The sequence below is a fragment of the Lathamus discolor genome, chromosome 6, assembly GCF_037157495.1.
Source record: "Lathamus discolor isolate bLatDis1 chromosome 6, bLatDis1.hap1, whole genome shotgun sequence".
In the NCBI taxonomy this organism is placed as follows: domain Eukaryota; kingdom Metazoa; phylum Chordata; class Aves; order Psittaciformes; family Psittacidae; genus Lathamus; species Lathamus discolor.
In genome coordinates, this window is record NC_088889.1 from 7,795,860 (window position 1) to 7,816,292 (window position 20,433).

A 20,433-nucleotide genomic window follows, 5' to 3' on the forward strand; every position below is an offset into this window, starting at 1 on the left:
AGGCTGTTTCCCTGGGGATTGTGCTTGATGGGGAAAAGGAGGACTTGTGCTCACACCGTCCTGTGTGTCCTTAACTGGGGGAGCAGCAGCGGGAGGTTCCAGGCTAATGTGACCTGAGAGTGAGATCTATTCCAGACACTTTACACTGCTCTAAGCCCTTTTATGAGTGCACAACCCATGCCCTTGAAGAGCAAGTCGCTGCAAGGTTCTGTCCCTTCTCCCATCTCTCACAGGCATAATGCTGGCCGGGGAGAGCAGCCAGTGTCCCTGTGGGCTGTGTCTCACCCACTAGCACACACGGGGCAAGAGCCCACCCATGGGTGGCATCACCCTGTTGCCTGCAGCGCTGGGCAGGGGCAGGGGGACTGAGTTACTACCCTGGCTTTTAGGCAGCTGTCTCCTGCCAGACAATGCCAGCTCCATGCCAGTGAGGGGCTGTGAGCCTGGGGGCTCATCTTCCACCCTGGCAACCCCTCCAGGGTACCTGGGGTGTCTCCTCGCTTGGCCAAAAGCAGGCAGAGCATCCGCTCCTGCTCCCTGTGTCAATGCCTTAATGCTCTCACCCACTGCTGAGCGAAGCCTTCATGCCCATCTCCCTCGATGGGGTGGTGCTCAGGGGGGCTGAGCCTTTGTCACTGTCACCGGCTGTTTGTTCTCTCCTTGCTTCTCCTCTCCGGAGCTGGGTTTGTATTGTTGTTGGGCTGATAGACGGATTAGCTAGCATGTATCACCAGGCTGACTACCGGAGGGTTATTAAAAGTGATTTGCAATGTAAATACTTTCATCATCAACCACATTTTCTTTAGACTAAGGTTGACTTTTATGAATATTAAAGCCATGTGGATGGGTTCAGCGGGTCTGTGGGCGTTCGTCTGTCGGAGGGAGAGGGACTGGCTGCCTGCAGTGCTCTGTTGGGAGAGGCAATCTGGATCTGCCTGAGGGCAAAGGGATCTGGTGCTGGAAGGAGGGAAGCCGAGCATGAAAAGGTGTGTGTGAGGCAGAAGGAAAACCTGGGTGCTGTGAAGAGGGACAGAAAGGAAGGAGAGGGAGCGCTGAGCGTGTCACGAGGGCATCCCTCTATAAGCTGGGGCTGGGAAGGGAAGCCTGGACAGGAATGGTGGTGAGCGGGCTTGTCCTTGAGGCACGTGTCTGAACGTGTGTTGCTTCCTCACCCTGCCATCAATGTGAGGCTGCAGGACCAAGGGTGAACCCCCAAATCCCTCAGCAGCCGCAGGCTGGCATTAAGCTGTTGGAGCTGGTGCTGGCTACACTGCACGTGTGAGTACAGCTATTGGGAATCTCTCAGGGATAACGGGTGGATGTTCCCAGGCCTGCCAGGGAAACCAGAGTGAATGATCTGTAGCTGCCTTCACTGCTCTTCAGACATCCCCATCTCCTGTGCTACCCAGCGGCGTAAGCACTCCTCTGCCTCAGGATGGGCATGGGTTGGAGTTGCTGCAAGCCAAGATGAAGCACGAAGGTGGCCACTTGCCACTGCCCCCTGTATCTTCCACCCCAGGGCCAGAAGAGAGAGGAGAGGCTTTGCCTGCTTCTGGGTGTTTGCGGTGTTTTGGTGTGAGGGCAGCTTTTGAGACGTAGGAGCCTGATGGAGCCTTGCCAAGTGTTAATGGAAGAGCAGCAATTGCTGATTAGACAGCAGGCACAGCAAAGCTCCTGGGCATAGCTGAAAAGAAAACAACAAAGAAAGACAAAGAAGCCATCCAAAAATAGAGGATGGGAGCGCAGTGATGGATGTACAGTGACGAAACAAAGGGAGATGTGCAGTTACGTGAAAAACGGCCAGCTCCAGGGGTATCCCAGGTCCCTACAAGGTGACATGTGCTGTCTTTTACTCGCCAGATAAGACTGGCCAAGCTGTGTCAGTCAAGGAGAAGATGCCAGGAGACTTAGGCTGTCACAGGTCCTAATCTCAAAAGAGAGCAAGGAAGGCCCTTCCTTAGCTTGGGCCACTGAACATGAAGGCGGGTTGGCCTCTGCCTTCTGCTGTGGGGCAGCCACAAGTCCCTCCTGTGCCACCCCACAGCCTGGCACAACATAGGTTGCCAGGGGAAGGGCTGGAGCTGGGATCAGGCTCTGGCATGGAGTTACTGTTTCTCATGACCAGTGCCTACGTGACCAGTGAAGGAAGGTGACAGCAAGAGAGGCTGGTGAAAGTCTCTGGCAGGGAACGTGTGAATGTGTCAAGGCAAGAGAAGCAAGTGCTGTCTCTAAATGGAATATGTATGGGGCATTCAGGCTTCCAGACACTGCTTCTTCTGCCTAATGAGAGAGCAGAGCTCTGGGCTAAGTCAGAGGTTAAGAAGTTTTGTATTCAGTTTGGTTACATATTTTTGTCTCCATGACTGATCAGCTTTGGAAGAAGACTTCTTGCTGTTCATTACAGTCTTTTGTCTGTCCATGGGGAGTTGTAGTTTGAAACAAGAGACCAATCAAATAACTCAAGTGCAATCACATCAACTTTGAAGAAGATATTTCCTCAGCCGGATGAGTTCACCCAGAGCATGGCAAAGGTTCTTTCACACAGGCTGAGAGAGTTGGGCTGGTTCAGCCTGGAGAAGAGGAGCCTCTGGGGAGCCCTTAGAGCAGCTCCCAGTGCCTATAGGGGGCCTACATGAAATCTGGAGAGGGGCTTTTCACATGGGACCGTAAGGACAGGACAAGGGGGAATGGCTTTAACCTGGCAGAGGGGAGTTTTAAATCAGACATTAGGCAGAAGCTCTTCCCTGTGAGGGTGCTGAGGCGCTGGCACAGGGTGCCCAGAGAAGCTGTGGCTGCCCCATCCCTGGCAGTGTTCAAGGCCAGGTTGGACACAGGGGCTTGCAACAACCTGCTCTAGTGGAAGGTGTCCCTGCCCATGGCAGGGGTTGGAGCTGGATGAGCTTTAAGGTCCCTTCAACCCAAACCATTGTGAATCTATTATTATTGTCACGGGGAGGGGAAGGAAGGTGAAAGGGTGATATTTACTTGGGGTCAGGGCTTTGGGGTGAGGAGACTCCAACTGACTTGGCTGGAGTCCTGGCCAGGTTTTGGCCGGTGACTGCAAAAATGGTGTGGGCAGATGTTAAGCTGGCAAAAGTCAGTGCAGCCTCACTGCACTCAGTGCAGCCATGTGGCTCTGCACCAGCTGACGCAGGGAGACCTTTGTCTTCTCGCTCCTCAAAGACAGGCAAGAAAATTAATAGCAGTTGACTGAACACTCACTGAAGAAATGCCAGGATCTGGCCTAGGGTGACCAAATAAAGATGGTATCTGCCTGGCTGCTGTGGCAGGGGCCTCTTGGTGTGCAAAGGCAGCAGCTGAGTGGTGGATGCAAGTGTCAAAAGGCTTTAACCTTTTCAGTGTGCAGAGAAGCACCCAGAGCTGGAGATGTGTCATCGGAGAAAAGCGTCTGTATTATCTTACAGTGGTCTCTCTGCTGGGTTCAGAAATGTGGTTTCATCTCCGGGATAAGACACCAGACTGCTGGATGTGGGGAAGAGAGAGGTCAAATCTGTGAACTGGGCACATCTGGCTAACATTTCAGATGAGACATTGACATGAAACACCAGCCTTTAGTTAAGTGCTACCTCCCAGAGCAAGAGACATTAAGAGAGGAGGGCGAGGAGGTGAAGGAGTGGATGTGGGAACTCGTTTGAGACTGTAATCACTCAGAGCCGGGAGAAAGTGGGGCGTTTATTTGTTTATGTGTATTTATGTGTGTATGTGTGAGAGTCGAGCAGATGGGGAAATGATACCCATGTGTATCTGTGAGACAGAGCAAGTGAGAGGCAGAGGGGGGTGAGAGAGCTGGTCTAGGTAGAAGCAGAGAGAAGGGAAAGGTGTGGAGGGAAGGGAAGATGGATTTCCTCCCTCCTTGCCCTCCCTCCCCGTTTGTTTCTTCTTGCTTGTCACTTCCTCGTAACTACAATGAAAGGAGAAAGCAGAACTGGTGGGGCAGTGACATGATTGGGAAACCACTGCTGATGGTTTTGGTCCTGGGGGAGAACCCCAGCACTGAGTGTTAGTGACAGCCCAGCAGGGTTCTTCGTGCGTTTCAAGTCTGCGGATGCGTGCGCCAGGACCGGTTTTTAACTGAATTTTGGGGGTCGGGGAGTGCATCGGGGACTCCCTTTGCCCGGGCTGTGCGGGACTGCGCTCTGCCTCTCCTGCCCTTTCCTTCTCTCCCGCCTTGAGGCCCCGGTGCTCCCGGTGTCCGGGGGGGCCGGTGGGTGCGGGAGGCACCAGAAGCTGCCGGCGGCGGACAGCGGGGCACAGCGGGCAGCGGGCAGCGGACGGGCAGCGGGCAGCGGGAGGTCCTTGGGCGGCCGGAGCGCTCCTTGCAGCACCGCGGACAGCGCCGCCCGCGGCCTCGACGGGAGGGGCAGCGCTGCCCGGCACCGTCTCCGCTTTCCCCCTTCGGTCTCTGCCCGGAGGGTCCGGGTCCGCACATCTGGGACGGGGGCACAGCGGCGTGTGGAATGGCCGCGGCTCCCTGGCGCCTTTGCGGCGGGGAGGGGGGCTCACATCTGGGGGAGGCACATCTGGGAGCATGGGAGGGAGGGGCCGGGGCTGGGGGGAGGACCGGGCTGAGCCGGCAGCGCCGGGCCCTCCCCTCCCACCGCCCCTTCCCCGCCCCTCCGCCGCGCACGGCGCCGCCGGGAGCCGGGAGCCGGGGGCCGGGGCCATGCGTGCCGGAGCCCCCGACGGCGCGGCGGCGTGCGCGGCGCTGCACCATGGCCGCTGAGAACGGCTCGGCGGCGGGCGGCGGCGCGGCCTGGGGGCTGCCCGGTGAGTGGCTGCTCGGGGGCTCCGTGTGCGTCGGGAGGGAAAGGCGGGGGGGGGGGCAGGGCATCCCCGCGGGCCCCCCCTCCGAGAGTCCCTGAGGGATGGGGGTGCAGCACGGCTTCGGAGTGCACGGGGAGGGGGTGCGCACCCCGGGAGAGGTAGCACCCGGTGGCCCCAGGAATGGCGGGTGTCTCGCTGCCAACTTTCCGCACTCCTGCGTCGCTCCGGGAACCCCGGCGAGCTCCGCGGAGCAGAACCCCCGCATTTGGTTCGCCGCCCCGGCATGCGGGAGTCGTGCGGGGTTGCAGCTCTGCCAGGGCGCCGGGAAGAGATCTGGCACCCCCCCTTCCCCGCTCCCATCCAAAGCAGCGCCGCTCCCGCGATTTGTGGTCCAAGGCGCCTCGGATCCTTCAGACCGCCTGGGACCCGGCCCTGTCAGCACCCCGCATCCCCGGGGGACGTGCAGTGGGAGGCTGGCTGCTCCCCTGGTGCTTGCTTTCAGAAGGAGGTTTGCTTTCTGAGCAGGAAACTACCTGCACGCTTGCCGTGCTTCCCTCTGTATTCCAACAGAAGCAGCAGGGACGAGATCCCACGTCTTTTGGACACTGTCCCCATGCTGGACAAAACCCCTCTGGCCCCTTAGCCACCTCCCAGAACATGACGAGGCAGAAGTCCCCCATCTCTCCACAGAGCCCTTTGCTGGGTTGGGCACTGCAAGCGATACAGCTCTTGCCCCCTCTCCCTCGTGGTGTGGGTCCCATTTGCCCTTTAGCCCTTGCTGGCCCTGCTGCACCTTCCCCGCTGGTAACAGCAGAGATGCCCTGTGCTCTCTGTTGGCCCATCATGGACAAGAGCCAGGCAGCCCCACCCTTCACCTCTCCCAAAATAATGGCATGGGCTTCAAATCAGGGAACAGTTCTTGTCATTTTTTTTTGCACGAAAGTAATGCTGTAGTGCTCTATGTGAAAGTCACGCTCTTCTGTCCCGCTCTCAACCCCTCTGTCTGTGTTACAGCCACATTCTCTAGCTGGTCTTTGCAAAGCCCAAGGCTAGGGAGATGCTTCCCAAGCTGAGGAAGAGCTAGCATTCCTCTGTGCCCAGCTGGCAGAGCTGTTGGGCTCCGCTTGGGCGTTTGTCATGGGTGCCTTGAGGTGACTTGGGCGGCTCAGCTTCTCCTTCCACTACTTGTGGGATGAGCAGAGGGGTTGGGAGGGCCGGTTCCACCCAGTGGGGTGGCTTGTTGATACCTCTCAAGATGCTCAGATGCCAGGGTCCTAGAGCCCAGGATTTCAGTGAGGCACACCACTGACAGCGCTCACGTTGACTCCCAGGCGACTGCAAGATGCTTTTCGCTGTCACTACTGCTGGGCATCACCGCCTGCTTCCTGATGCCTTGACTTCTGCGATCTGAGCACCTGCTGCTGCTCTCCAGCCTGGAGCAGGGCTCCACGAGGCACCCAGCAAAGAGCAGGGCATCCAAGGGGTGATTTCACCCAGATGGAGACCCTAAGAAATAGCGACCCATCCCCTGTCACCCCTCAGCCGGGCTGGTGCCCAGCGGGCAGAGCCCCTGCATAGGGATGGGAGCGGGGATCCGTCCCTGTGCCCGGCAGCTCCCTGCTCCTGAGGGATTGAAGCCAAAGTGTCCTTGCTCAGAGCCAGCCGCAGGTTCCTAGGTCTGCTGCATGGAATGGCAGTGGCCTGGGGAATGACCTGGTGAGTGGGAAGCTGGCGGGAAGAGGAGGAGGAGGAGGAGGAGAAAGGCTGCCGGTAACCGCTGTTTGTTCAGTCACACAAGGGGCATACCCGCCTCAGTGGGTCAGTCCGTTTCTCTCACAGAAGAGGAATTAACTGAAATCATTAATTAATGCTGTGATCCAATTACTTGAGTTTGCAGAAGGAGAATGGTTCGTCTCTCAAACTGTCCGCAGGAAGATGCTATTGATGTCAGGCTTTGCCGTGGATGGGTTTGTTTGTTTGTTTGGGGTTTTTTAATTAAAATGACAAATATCTCCCCAGGAAATAAACCAACAACAACAGAAGAAAGGACAAAACCAGGGAATAAAAATAGTGAGAGCAGGAGGAGCGGCTGCTGCAGAGCATCCCTAGCACACTGTGTCTGCTTGCTCTGCTGAGCCCCGGCCAGCAGCACCCACAGAGGTGAAGAGGGTTGGCGAGTGCCCCCCGAGGTGGCAGATGCAGCTCTGCAATAGCAAGAGGAGAGGGGAATGGAGCCTGTTTGCAAAAGGCTGCTGCTCTCTGCACAAACACAGCTCCTCTTCCCGCATGCATGTACACGCAGCAGGAGTTTCATGTGCACGAGCTGACCCCTTCTCATTGGCATGGTAAATCATGGGCATCTTCTGGAGAAGCAGGGCTGTCCTTGAGCCAGTCTCTGCTCGGTCTGACATGGAGCTCCTCTGTAAGCCAAAGGAGGAGGTTTGCTTTGCATTTCAGCGTCTGTTCCGGGCTAGCTCTAAACCTGTGTGTCTAAAGGATGTGTTTCAGGGAGATGAAGGATGCAGGATGTGGAAGTTTGGACCAGCTCATCCCCATCTACTTCCCCTCTCCTTTTCATCCCTTTCCTGGCATCCCCACTGACTGCTCTTTAGCTTGCCCTAGCACAGCACCCACCAGTGTGCCAGGTACCAGTGCTGGTGCTGGGGACCTGAGCAGGGTTGAATCCTCTGCAAGCCAGTGCTTGGAGCCATGCCAAAGCCATCCCTTTCCTGAGGGATTCAGGCCACCAGTCAGCAAACAGACACCGGTTTCTAGGAAGACTCATGTGCTCTTCTACCCAGGGTCCCGGCAGGCAGGGCAGTGAGGGTCTTGTCACCTAACTCATAATGGAGAAGTGTGCCAGCCTTAACCCTCCCTGCGAGAGCGCTGATTCCCACAACACCCCTTTAACGCTCTAGGCATGGGAAAGGCTCGATGCATCCAGACGCTGGATGTACCAAGGTTGGCCGTTGTGCTGTGTTCAGACCAATTCATCTGCTGCGGCTTCAAGAAGGAGTTTGGCATTTCCTGGCCGAATGAATCTGCAGCCCGTGCTTCCCGGCAGCCTTTCCCACTGCACCAGTGCTTTGCTGGTGCAGAAGCACAGGGTGGGGTGTCTTGCCAACAGGACCCCCCTTGATACTTAGGGTTTTAGCAGCAGACAGCCAGTCCCTGTCCCCCCCTGCAGACACCGGGATATCCACACCCTGTGTGTGTGTTGGCATCCATCACCTTCCTTGTGGGTGCATGCACTGATCCTCTTGGGACTTGACTCCGGGCCAGGACAACATCATTTGACCTGGCTTCAGGCCTTGATTTCCCTGGAACAGTGAGCATGAGCGAATGAGGGTCTGCTGGAGACACTCTGCAGCCCAGCCCCTCGTGCGCTGGGTGAAGCTGCTCACACCTTCACATTAGGGATGCTCCAGGGACCCTCCAGAGATGCCTTCAGCCCAGAGGCTGCACTGCTGAACTCCAACAGAGGCTTGGTTTATACCTCATAAGATGTGAGTTAGCTGAGGGAATTACCTTCGCAGGCTGTTCAAGCCTCCGAAAGCAGTGGCTGCAGGCACTGAGCGTGGTCACTGACAGTGCCCAAACCCATTGCTGGAGGTCCTGCGAATCAGAGCTCTGGGAGTGACACCGTCCCTGCTGTCTTGCTGTGAGTGTGTCCCCATCACCCCTGCATGGCCTGTGCAGTGTGAGCTTCAGTCCTGCTCAGCGCCCAAGTGCCTGCTCCCTTCCCACCCCGGCATTAGACAGGCTGAGCCGTGCCGGTGCAGAGGACCCGCACGCACCTCGGGTGCTGTTTCCATGACTCAGAGAGGGCTGGACAGGGCCATAGGGAGCCACAGGGCTGTTTGCTTGTCTCCAAGAGCCTCGCAGAGGAGTTTCATCCCAGGGCAGCTGGCACAGGAGGAGCAGCAGCTGGAAGTTTGTCCTTTAAAGGCAGGACTCGGTGTAAACCATGGAGCTCCTTGGCCAGCGCTATCAAGGCTGGCTGCACTCCTCTAGCCAAGAAAGCCAGGCAGAGAAGCAGCCCCCTGCTACCACAGTTCCTATCAAATATAATGTATTTCATAGCACCTTGCAGCTTGGCAGAGGAGGCAGCGGGTGCTGGTCCCTCAGCTGGAGGTATCTGGAGAAGAGGGGTGCAGGGTGATGTGCTGTCTGCAGGGCTCAGGCTCATGGCAGAGCCGGTTTGTGTCCGCCAGTTAACGGGTTAACCTCTCTGGGCTCTTTAAGCAGAACCAGATTGATTCATCTGTGGGAAACTCCAGTTGTGCAACGTGGAGTCTGAAAACACCGCTCTGCAAACACCATGTCCCGGGCCCTCGTGTCCGCTCCTGGTCACGGGGCAGCTCTCCAGAGGCTCGCATGGCGCCTTGCTTCAGTGACCCCTTGATCCCAGACCTTCCCAGCGCTGATATGAACTGGCCCCTCGGCAGCACAGCGGGCTGGCTCTGCACGGAAGGACAAGCATCCTTATGGGATCTTTGCATGATTGAGATGGGATGGAGCATACCCCGCATCTCTCCATCTCTAGTGCCTTGGGGGTAGCTTGGATCCCTGCTCTGCTGGCAGTCACATCATCTGCAGTCCAAATTAAAGCCCAAACAGTGTGTGCGTGTGTGCAGAGAGGGGTGGAGAGCAACAAAACCCTACTCACATCAGCCTTCTCCTGACAACAGGCGTGAGGTGCCTGGGCTTGGGGCTGCCTTTCTGCAGCAGTGCCTAGCACTGTCACCCTTAGGCTGCTTGTGGAGCTCAGATCGCCCACCATGGCCCATAAGTGATGTCCAACTCATGAAACCCTCTGCTACCATGTGCAGCCGCAGGCAGTGAGGTCCTAAACCCCTACCCGGTGCTGCAGGGAATTGGTGGGATTAGTGTAGGGCCACGTCAGGCTGGGGACAACTATCCTGCGTCGGAGCTGCAGCCCATGAAGTTTTCCATCCCCAGCATGGTTCCTGCTCTGCCCATCAAGGAGCTGATGGGAGCATCCAGGGAAGGCAGCAGGGAGAGGTCTGCAGGAGGTCTGTCCCTTTTGAAAGAGTTTCCTAGGGCTCTTCTGCAGGGGCAATGTGTAATCCCTCCCTGACGGCCAAAGCAATTCCCAATTCCTTCCTCTCCATCCCTCTCCTCCTCTGTTGTCCCTATGGATCAGGGTTTCATACCTGCTCTCCTCCCCTGACTCCCACACTTCCCATGCTGCCTGCCCATGCCCTGGGCTCCCCTGCCCACCTGCTGCTGCAGCTCCTGCCCTTCACTCTGTTCCCTTGCTCAGGCACAACCTCCAACACTAAACCCCCCGGCAGGTCTTGTGGCCAAGAGGGGTCCAATATTTTCAGCTTCCTTTTTCATTAGCATCCCAAAGCTTTCCTTCTGCTCTCTGTCCCCAGCACTAGGGCTCTGTCACATCCACATCCATCCAGCAGGGCCCTTGCCCAATTTATACCCTCGGCTCAAGGCATCAGCTCTCTTTTCACTCACCCATTGCTCAGTTGGCTTATTCGGGCTCTCAAAGCCCTGCAGAGCCTCGTGCTGCTGTATGGGACAAGAGGCTGGCACCCAGGTAGGATGGTGGCATGGGAGACCAGGGACAGTGGCATGATGAGGGGCTTCCCCACAATGGGCTTCCCCAAAGAGGGTCTGAGTCCATCCCCAGGCAAGGCCTGTCCTTGTCCCTAGGGCAGGGAGAGCTGCACTTAGAAGCAACCAGATCCCGCGTCTTGCAGCTCCCTGCCCACTTGCTCCCTGCCTTCTCCCGCAGGCATCTGATCCTGGCCATTAACCTCTCCCTGAGGAGAGCCCAGCTAATCCAGGCAGGCACTTGTTGCAGTAATCCTCTTGCTCCTTCAAGGGGAAGCTCTGCCAGCTGAGCCCAAAGCCCTTCCCTGTAGGACCTGTAGCTGCAGTGGGGTTATTTCTGCTGTGCTGCCTTGAAACAGCTGGGTCCTATCAAAGCTTCAGCCCAGGGATATAAAAGAACGTGAGCATCTCTCAGAGGCAGAGAGTATTAGTGCAGTAGATGAAGTGTGGCTCAGCTGACAGCCAAGCACGTTCCTGGCTCAATAGCATGGGCTGAGCTTTGCCACCAGCCCAAAGCTGTCCCCCTTTTGCTACCCACTGGAGCTGGTGTGACCGTGGAAGCTGCAGGATGGGTACAGCAGGGTAAGGCTGGACATCAGCTTCAATCACATTTGCCTGGCACACTCGCTATTAGCATTCCATTATAACTGATAGGTTATTTATTGGGCCTAATAATTGGGTGAGAGATGGTTAATCAGTGTCAGTGTGGTGAGCATGCTAGTTGGTTATATATAGGAGTCACTTCCAACCACTTAAAACCACTTTCTCATTGATTTCCTTCTTGTTTGGTAATGCTGTGGGTCGATGGTGTGTAGCCCCTTATGGTTCAGGGCATGTTAGTGGTACCACCAGGGCATGTTAGTGTGTGCCACTGTGGACAGGGTGCATCAGTTTCGCTCTGAAACCCAGCAGCAACCACCTAGTTTGAAGCAGCACAGGGGGGGGTGGCTCCTGGCTTGCTCACAGTGGTGGTCAGGTTGGCTGACTGCAATGCTCCCTTCTGGCCCCAGACACAGCAACTGTTCAACGCCTGATGCACAAACATGTGCTCAGCACGGGAAAGGGTCTCCAGCCCCTTTGCCTGCCCCCGACAACTGTCAGCTCCTGTGCCACTGAGAGCACTGCTGCTCTGGTAGCTCCGGGAAAAGCCATCAGAGACTCCCAGCTTGCTAGGACGGAGGAATTTGCTTTGTGTCATGAGAACTGGTTGAGCAGCGGAGGAAGAAAGAGGAATGAATTGTTTAAGGGAAAAGCAAAATGCCCAGATCCACCCCGTACGTTACTGCAAGACGCAGTTCCTCTGGTGAGATGGTTCAGATCTCCTCTGGAGCAGCATAAGGACTTCAGGGGTCCATTGACCCTCTCTGTGCCAGCTCCAGAGGAAGCCCTGCCATCCCAGTGTAGAAAATCCCCCTGGACCCTCATCTCCTTCCTGCATTCCTGGTTGGTTTGTTGCCTTCGTTGTTCCTGATGCAGAGGCACGGAGCAGTCTGGCACCAGGCAAAGCACACCCCGATGGGGCAAAGCCAGGCTAATCCCCCGCCAGGCACAGGCCCTCTCCTCGATCCTCTCCCCATATATTGTATTTCTAAGGTGCCTGTTCCTGGTACCTTGCAGCGTTATTTTCACACTCCAAGGGGTGTGAATCTGTCAACCTGAGCAATGCTTCTCGAGCTGAAAACTGGTGCTATGACTCAGGGACTAATTAATGGCTATTAGATAACGCAATTAGCACTGAAAACTGTCACCCCTCTCCCAGTGTCCCTTCCCTTTGTGCGCAGGAGCCATAAACACAACTATCTGTTCCGCATCTTCTATCCCCCCTCCCCTCGGGTTCAGGTTGCGGCTGCACTAACCGCCCTGCCCCACATCCCGTCAGCAGTTCGACATGATGGAACTAATCCCATTAAGATGTTCACCCTCTCGGCGCTTCTAGGAAAGCCAAGACAAGCAGGGGGCCGGCAGCAGGGCTGGGAGGGCTGGCCCTGCTCTTTCCAACAGCAATGGCAGAGCTGATGTGCCCTGACCCCAGCCCTGTGCACACAGTCAGAGCAGAGTGATGTGTGCCTTCCCCTGGGGATGTCCCTGGCAGCAGCTCACTCAGAAGCCTCTGTGAAAGCGATGCTTTCTCTAATTCCATTCCTTCCCCTACGAACATCTTCCTCTGTGTGGTGTGAGCTTGGTTTCTGATGGCACCGCTTGCTGAGTGTGCCGGCTGCGTGCACAGCCTTGCTCCTTCCCATAGACCTCATTTCAAGCTGCATGTGGACTCTGCCCCTGCTCCCCCTGGCCCCAGGGATGCAGATGGGGATGGGATGGTGGCAGTGACAGAGCAGAGTGGTGGTGTGAGGGATAGGGGCCATGGAGGGGCGCAGGGAGGCTGTGCGATACAGGAAGCAGAGGAAGGGGACATTGCGGCAGTAGGGCTGCTCCAGGAGCTCATCCCATAGCTCGAGGTGCCACCATTGCATGGGTGTGTGTGAACACCAGCCTCTCCTGCTGCCTTCTCCATACCGGTGGGGAGGGTGGCCAGCTCCTAACATGCAGGGGTGGGCAGGAGGGAGCAAGACCCTCTGTCCTATAGAGGTTGAATGCTCAGCAGGTCACCCTATGGAGTGGTTCACGAGAGGGCTTTCTCCTTTCTAAGCCTGCAACGTGCTGCAAGGCTCTTTGCAGGGGCTGACAGGCTGAAGGCTTGCTGGAGTGACACATGAGGTGTGCAGCAAGGAATGAACAGGAGCACTTCACTGTGCCCCCAGGCATCACCCTGTGACTGAGGAGGGGTGGGCAGAACTGGCTTTGATCACTGGCTCTGGAGCTGTCTCCTTGAGCTACAGTGATGGCATCTCGGGCAGTGATGTGGTGGCATCTCAGGCTGCTGTGCCTACTGCTGCCCAAAATAGGTGGACCCCAACCAAATTACAACCTTTTCGTCTTGGATCTGTGGCTGCCTGTGCCTGTCTTCATCCATAACGTGCAAGATGTTGGGTGAGAAGGGAAAAGTGTTTCCCTGTCTTGGGGACATGCTTTCTGAGGGCTGCAGCAGCCACAGGAACCCTTAAACCAAAAGGCGCTATGAGCGGAGATTTAGACGCTCCTAATGGCTCTGATGGAGAGGAGACAACCAGACATAAATCACCGCTGGAAGTCCCAGGGAGGGAGAAGGCTGGTGAAGGAGTTTGTAGCTGGCTGCTGAGAGCAGGTCTGAGAGAGCACCCACTGCGTGCCGCAGGCAAGGGATGGTGTGTGCAGGCTGAAAAGCCAATTGGTGTCGCAGGTAGGGGCCTGAGTACCAGGAACCTTTCTGAAGTGGCCTCTGGGCTTTGACGAGGCTGCATCTCCTCCCTGGCTATGGTGCCAGCATGCAGATAGGTGGACAAAGGGGGACGGAGTCAGGGAGGGTGATGTGGGACAAGGTCATGAGAGCATGGAGAAGAATGTGCAGGGGAGAGAGATGGGCACTGCAGGCATGGGAGAGGCATTTATCTGGGATACCCCAGGTCTGGAGAGGTCTCTGGGTGTCTGGAGGCTTCACAGCGCTGGGGACAGTGCTGCAGCTGGTGTGAGAGTGGGGATGGAATCGCACTAACAAGTGCCATTCCACTGCAGCACTGCAGCTCTCTTGTGTGCTCCCTCTGTCCTCAGGCACATCCTGGGACACAGGCAGAGCTGGGGCTGCCCAAGGGCTGTACCCCAACCCGGGTGGTCCGTGTGTTACTGCCAGTACAGCCACAGTGCTCTCCATCCCAAAGACAAACAGCAAGATCTATCCCCGGTGCCTATGCAGGCATGGTCCATGGCTTGGTCAGCTGGTCCAAGACCTGATCCCAGATCCAGACTGAGCTGCCTGCCCTACTCAGTGCTGGGTGAGCTCAGAGAGGGTGTCAGGGGCAGAAGAGTGATGGCAGGATGGAGAGAGCAGAAGGTAGGGAAAGGAACGCCCAATAGGCTGTGGTATGGCAGAAAATAGCCAGTGTCTGAGGCGAGGGTGAGCTGTGTGCACATCTTCCAGCTTGTTGTATGGGTGTTATGCGTATCTTCACATCCTTAACCACTGCCAGTCCCCCTCCTACCCTCCATCGGGAGATGGTTGCTTTATGCTTGCCCTTCAGCGAAGGCTCGTTTCCAAGGAGCCGTTGAAGTCCTTCACCCTGCGGCTGCAGCTGCGTCTCAGCCCATCACTTTCCAGCGTGACCTCTGGGTGGCATCCGAAGGCGAGCGAGCGCGGCCACGCCAGTGTTTTCCTCCCGCATTTCCGTGACCGGTTCTATGGAGTGGAATGAGATGGACTTTTCTTACTTGGGGCAACTGAGAGCACAAACCTCTGTCAAGGCTGATAATGAATTAAACGCACTTAGATGAGGATGCTGGTTCACGAAATGAAGTGGAAAAACTGAAACCCTCATTTTATCAGAGATGAAGGAGAGGTTTCTTTTCAAGATTTTCAAGTTCTTCCTGGAAGAGCTGGGGTAGATGTCTGCTTGATTGCTAGCTTGTCTGATTGGTTTGATTAGCTGTTACAGGAATGACAGCTAAATCTCCCCATCTCACCAAAGCGAAGAATTTAAAACTCATTTCAATTGTACTGAAACCAACCCCCAAACTGCCACAATTATAGATTTCTAAGCCATCTTATACACTTGTCACCTCTTCTTGCATCCTTGGCAGGGTGCCTAGGAAGGGTGGCAGCAGAAAACGCTTTCCCTTTCCCTTTATGCATCCTTTCCCCTCGCGTTGGAGCTGGGTGCGAAGCTGGGCAGTGCCACTGGGCTTCCTCACCCCATCGGTATTTAGCATTTCTGACGGGTTTCTTGCTTTTCAAAGCACTTCATGGGCCACGTGTACCAGGCTTAGAGGATAATGGTACAGATGCGTTTCCCCGTCCCTCACGCACTTCTTTCCCCTGTGTATGTAAGCAAAGCCCAGCCGCCGCTGCAGCTGTAGCCTTGCTAATGCAGAAGCTGCCGTAAGAGCTACGTTGGTTCCCCAGCTTTAGCATCACAGCAGCCCTGCTCCCATTTCCTCACACCTGCACCTCTTTAAAAAGCTGTTGTATTAAACCCTTGGCTGTTTGCTGATGGCAGAAATCTCCTACCCTCAGCACAAACAAAAAGCAAGGGCATTTCTTTTAAAGGACTTCACAAACACAAACTGATGCCAAAGCCTACCAAGCCTTGCTTTGGAGAGGCGTGCGTTAATGTGTACACATTCAGTACGTCTGTATACATTTAGCATGTTTATGCATTTAGCAAAATCAGCCTCAGGAGTCCCAGGTGTTTGGAGCCAGCACCGTTACCCAAGCCAGCTCGCAGAGACCCGCTGTGCCAAGTGCTCTGCTACGCACTCTGGTGTGAACACCCAGCTCCCGCTGGGCTACCAGCAGCAGTGCCCATAGGGCAGTGCCCCAGGCACCGGGTGGAGCTGCTGGAGACACTGTCCTGGCTGGGCTGGTGGGGTCGGGATGCTCCGAGCACCCAGGGTGAGGTGAAGCTCAGCAGGCTTTGGGGTCTGGGTAGAGTGGGTGAGGCAGGTCCGACAGGAAGCTCCTCTGTCCTGCACAGCTCCTCAGGCACCTTTTCTTCCCCCTCCTCTTCCAGGAAATTCCTCTTCATAGAATCACAGAATGGTTTGGGTTTGAAAGGACCTTTTAGAGCATGCAGTTCCAGCCCCCTGCCATGAGCAGGGATGGCTCACACTTAGACCATGTCACCCAAGGCTCTGTCCAACCTGGCCATGAACACTGCCAGGGATGGAGCATTTACCACTTCTCTGGGCATCCTGTGCCAGTGCCTCAGCACCCTCACAGTAAAGATCTTCCTTATATCTGACCTGAACTTCCCCTGTGTTAGTCTGAATCCATTGCCCCTTGTTTTATCACTACAGTTCCTGATAAAGAGTCCCTCTCCAGCATCCTTGTAGGCCCCCTTCAGACACTGGAAGGCAACAGATCAGTTTTGATGCATTGGGGTTTTATTTTTGAATGCCATTCTCCTCTCACCTTGGGGTTAGCCGCAGGCATCTCAGTTTGGATGAAGCCGTTCTTTCTGCCGGTAATTCCTGCCGCCTTTCATTAATAATTGCATGTGTCAGGCCGAGATGCTGGCTTCAGCACACACATCTCCATGGCTGGTGTGGCTGCAGCTGAAGTGTGATGTGGGACTGGGGGAAGAAACCAGTATTTTCTGGCTTTGCTGGCTGACAGCACTGGTGCAGCCCTTTGCTCTCCCACATCTGCTGGGGCTGGGCTGTGGACCAGGCCAACCCAAATTAGAACCATAGAATCATAGATCATCAAGTCCAACCATTCCCCAGCACTACCAAGGCCACCACTAAGCCATTTCACTGAGGGCCTCATCCATATGATTTGTGTTGACTTCCAGGGATGGTGCCTCCACCACTGCCCCAGGCAGCCTGTTCCAATGCCTGAGCATCCTCTCTGTGAAGAAATGGTTCCTAATATCCAATCTAAACCTCCCCTGGTGCAGCTTGAGGCTGTTTCCTCTTCTTCTTTTACCCAGTTTCACCCTTGTTTGGGTTTTCAGCATCTGCCTCCATGCAGCGTGGCCCCTTTGTCAAGGCTACCTCTGTTGGGAAGGCTGGTGCCCACCATTAAGACACCCTGGAACTCACATGAACTCCTTGTGCTGAAGCTGTAACATAACTTGTTGTTTTCCCTGTCCCAGATTTCATCTTCCAGAAGGAGCTGTTTGCTGCCAGAGACACAGGTGAGCCGAAAGGACCATGGCATGGGTTTTGTGGGTGCTCTGGGGATGCTGGGGGCACACCATAAGCCTGCTCTTGTCCCTGGGGCAGGGCAGTGGCTCCGTGCCATGCTATCCTAGCAGCAAGTGCTGTGCATCACCGCTCTGCTCCACATCCCCCCTCCTCCAGCATGGGCTGGCAGAGGTCACATTCTCCCTTTCTGTCCCCACTCCCCTTGCAGACCCCATGCACAACTTCTCTGCTCAGCCCTGGCAGGCGAAGATGGCCAACCTGACCTACGACAACTTCACCCTGGGCAACCACTCCGAGGTGGCCATCCAGCCTCCCACCAACTACAAGACGGTGGAGCTGATTTTCATCGCCACGGTCACTGGCTCGCTCAGCCTCGTCACGGTGGTGGGGAACATCCTGGTGATGCTGTCCATCAAGGTGAACCGCCAGCTCCAGACTGTCAACAACTACTTCCTCTTCAGCCTGGCCTGTGCAGACCTCATCATCGGGGTCTTCTCCATGAACCTCTACACGGTCTACATCATCAAAGGCTACTGGCCACTGGGGGCTGTGGTGTGTGACCTGTGGCTGGCCCTGGACTATGTGGTGAGCAATGCCTCTGTCATGAACTTGCTCATCATCAGCTTTGACCGGTACTTCTGTGTCACCAAGCCCCTGACATACCCGGCCAGGAGGACCACCAAGATGGCAGGGCTAATGATCGCGTTCGCGTGGGTATTGTCCTTCGTTCTCTGGGCCCCTGCCATCTTGTTCTGGCAGTTCATTGTGGGCAAGAGGACAGTCCCTGAGAGGGAATGCTATATCCAGTTCCTCTCCAACCCGGCGGTGACCTTCGGCACGGCCATCGCTGCTTTCTACCTGCCTGTAGTCATCATGACAGTGCTGTACATCCACATCTCCCTGGCCAGCAGGAGCAGGGTGGGGAGGCACAAGCCTGAAAGCAGGAAAGATAGGAAAGGCAGGTCCCTCAGCTTCTTCAAGGCCCCCCTGATCAAACAGAACAACAATAACTCTCCCAAGAGGGCCACGGAGGTGAAGGAGGAGGTGAGGAATGGCAAAGTGGACGACCAGACTTCAGCACAGACAGAGGGCACTGGCCATCAGGAGGAGAAGGAGACATCCAACGAGTCCAGCACTGTCAGCATGACCCAGACCACAAAAGACAAGCCCACAGCAGAGATCCTGCCAGCGGCGCAAAGTCAGAGCCCGTCCCACCGCCGGACGAACCCGACCTCCAAGTGGTCCAAGATTAAGATCGTCACCAAGCAGAGCGGGTCTGAATGCGTCACTGCCATCGAGATTGTCCCTGGGAAGGGGGGAGCCTCTGACCGCAATTCCCTGGCCAACAGCCACCCGGCCAACGTCGCCAGGAAGTTTGCCAGCATCGCCAGGAGCCAGGTACGGAAGAAGCGGCAGATGGCAGCCCGGGAGAAGAAGGTCACCCGCACCATATTTGCCATCCTGCTGGCCTTCATGGTCACATGGACTCCGTACAATGTGATGGTCCTCATCAACACCTTCTGCGAGACCTGCATACCCGAAACAGTGTGGTTCATCGGCTACTGGCTCTGCTACGTCAACAGCACCATCAACCCAGCCTGCTACGCCCTCTGCAATGCCACGTTCAAGAAAACCTTCAAGCACCTTCTCCTGTGCCAGTACAGGAACATTGGCACAGCCAGATAAACTGGCACTCAGGGACCACTCTTCAGTAAGGTTATGGAAGCCCTTCCCTTTGCCTCCTTTGCCAGGGGGTGTGCTCTGCTCCCCACTCACAACAGTGCAGACTGTGCAGTGATTGCAGATGATGCTCTTCATCCAGTGCTGACAAAGGTCCAAGACATCACTGAGCTGCAGCTCCTTCCAGTCACACTGGGCCTGGGGACTAGCTTGGGGAGCCAACAGGAAAGCAGAAGGCAAGAGGAGGAGATGTGGTCACCAGGAGCTCTCCCCAGCACCCTGCTCTTGAGAGGTTGGCCAAATGGCATCAGTGTTTGTCCTAAGACTGGATGCCTTTTCTCCCCCCTGGATGACCCTCTCCAGGACATCAGAGCTTGTCTGCATGCAGACGGCCTAATGCTGGATGCTTTCAATAGGCTTTTAAACCCTTTATTACCCAAGAAATGACAAGCAACCAGGGCCAAACGTTTGCCAGCATCTTGGATCAGGCTGGCTCGGGCACAGACGCAAGGAGTCCTGCTAGCCCAGCCAGGCCCTCTCCCAAGGCAGTCCAGATTGCACCCTACCAGATGTGGCAAGCTCCTTCCTTCCCCTGAGAGATACCATCGTATACCCTCACCCAGGGACCGTGGGGAAAATTGTTTCCTGGGCTTTGTCTCTGCTCTTCCCTTCATGCCCTTTCTGCCCTCGGCCAGCAATTGGCTGAACAGCAGACAGACAGACAAACCAAGCATCTCACTCCTGGTGAGGAGTGTGAAACCCACTCTCTTCCTTCAACAGTGGAAACTCAACTGCAAAGCAAAGCAAAGCAGTGGTGTGGTGCAGGACTTCTCTTCACAGCCCTGGGGGAAGGAGGCCCTTGAGAAGTGGGCAGCAGCGACTGAAAGTAACTGTCCTTGGGAGGGATGGGGTGGTCGGGGAGAGGGGCTGCAATGTGGTCGAGGTGCCCTGTGTCTCATCAGGGCCAGGAGCAAGCCCCAGCTCTCCCCATGGTGGGTGTCGGAGGCCTGATGCACAGCTTTGGGGTGGCCCCCAGCCCCACAGGCTGAACCCGAGAGAGGTGAAAGGAGCCTGCTGCCGAGCTTTGTAAATGGACATAACCCTGTTGTTGGTGCTGCGGTGGAGCCCTCAGCATGCGGGCTTCATCCAGCACCCCCAGCCCCGTCCCACTGCTGTGCGCAGCCCAGGGCTGCTCCTCAGCCTGTCCCAAAGCCAGGTCTCTGCGAGCCTTGGTGAACACGGCCGGGTGCAGGTGAGGGATGGGATGGGGCCACGCTGATACTGGCAATCCCTGCGTCCCTATGTCCTTCCCGTCCCCATGCCAGGGCGATGCTGTGCAGCGCAGAGGGGCACCCCGCCACTGCCTTTAGCACCAGTCACATAGCCGTGCCCAGAGCGCCTGCTGGGCCTTGGGGTCTGGGTGTTTTAAACTGTTAAAAACCACAGCCCAGCCCACTCTGATAAATAAAGACCTTGGACCAGAACCCAGTGGCCACGGCGTGAGGAGTGAATGAGTCATTACCTGGTTGAGCCTTCCCAGTGTCACTCACCGGTGACATCTCCTGCGGTGCATGCTTGGCAGCCCCATCCATAATGCTGAGGTGGAGTGGGGATAGCTTGAAGTGCTGAGCCCAGGCCATA

At 56.2% G+C, this 20,433-nt stretch overlaps 1 protein-coding gene across 1 annotated transcript; it reads left to right on the forward strand.

The window, feature by feature from the left end:
* The first annotated feature begins 4,649 nt into the window (after positions 1–4,649).
* CHRM4 (cholinergic receptor muscarinic 4) lies at positions 4,650–20,283 on the forward strand. The gene is made up of 3 exons (XM_065685281.1): positions 4,650–4,788; positions 17,061–17,102; positions 17,321–20,283. Exons 1-3 carry the CDS (start codon positions 4,734–4,736, stop codon positions 18,796–18,798), a joined length of 1,575 nt encoding a protein of 524 aa, XP_065541353.1. The 5' UTR covers positions 4,650–4,733; the 3' UTR covers positions 18,799–20,283.
* The last annotated feature ends 150 nt before the right edge of the window (positions 20,284–20,433 follow it).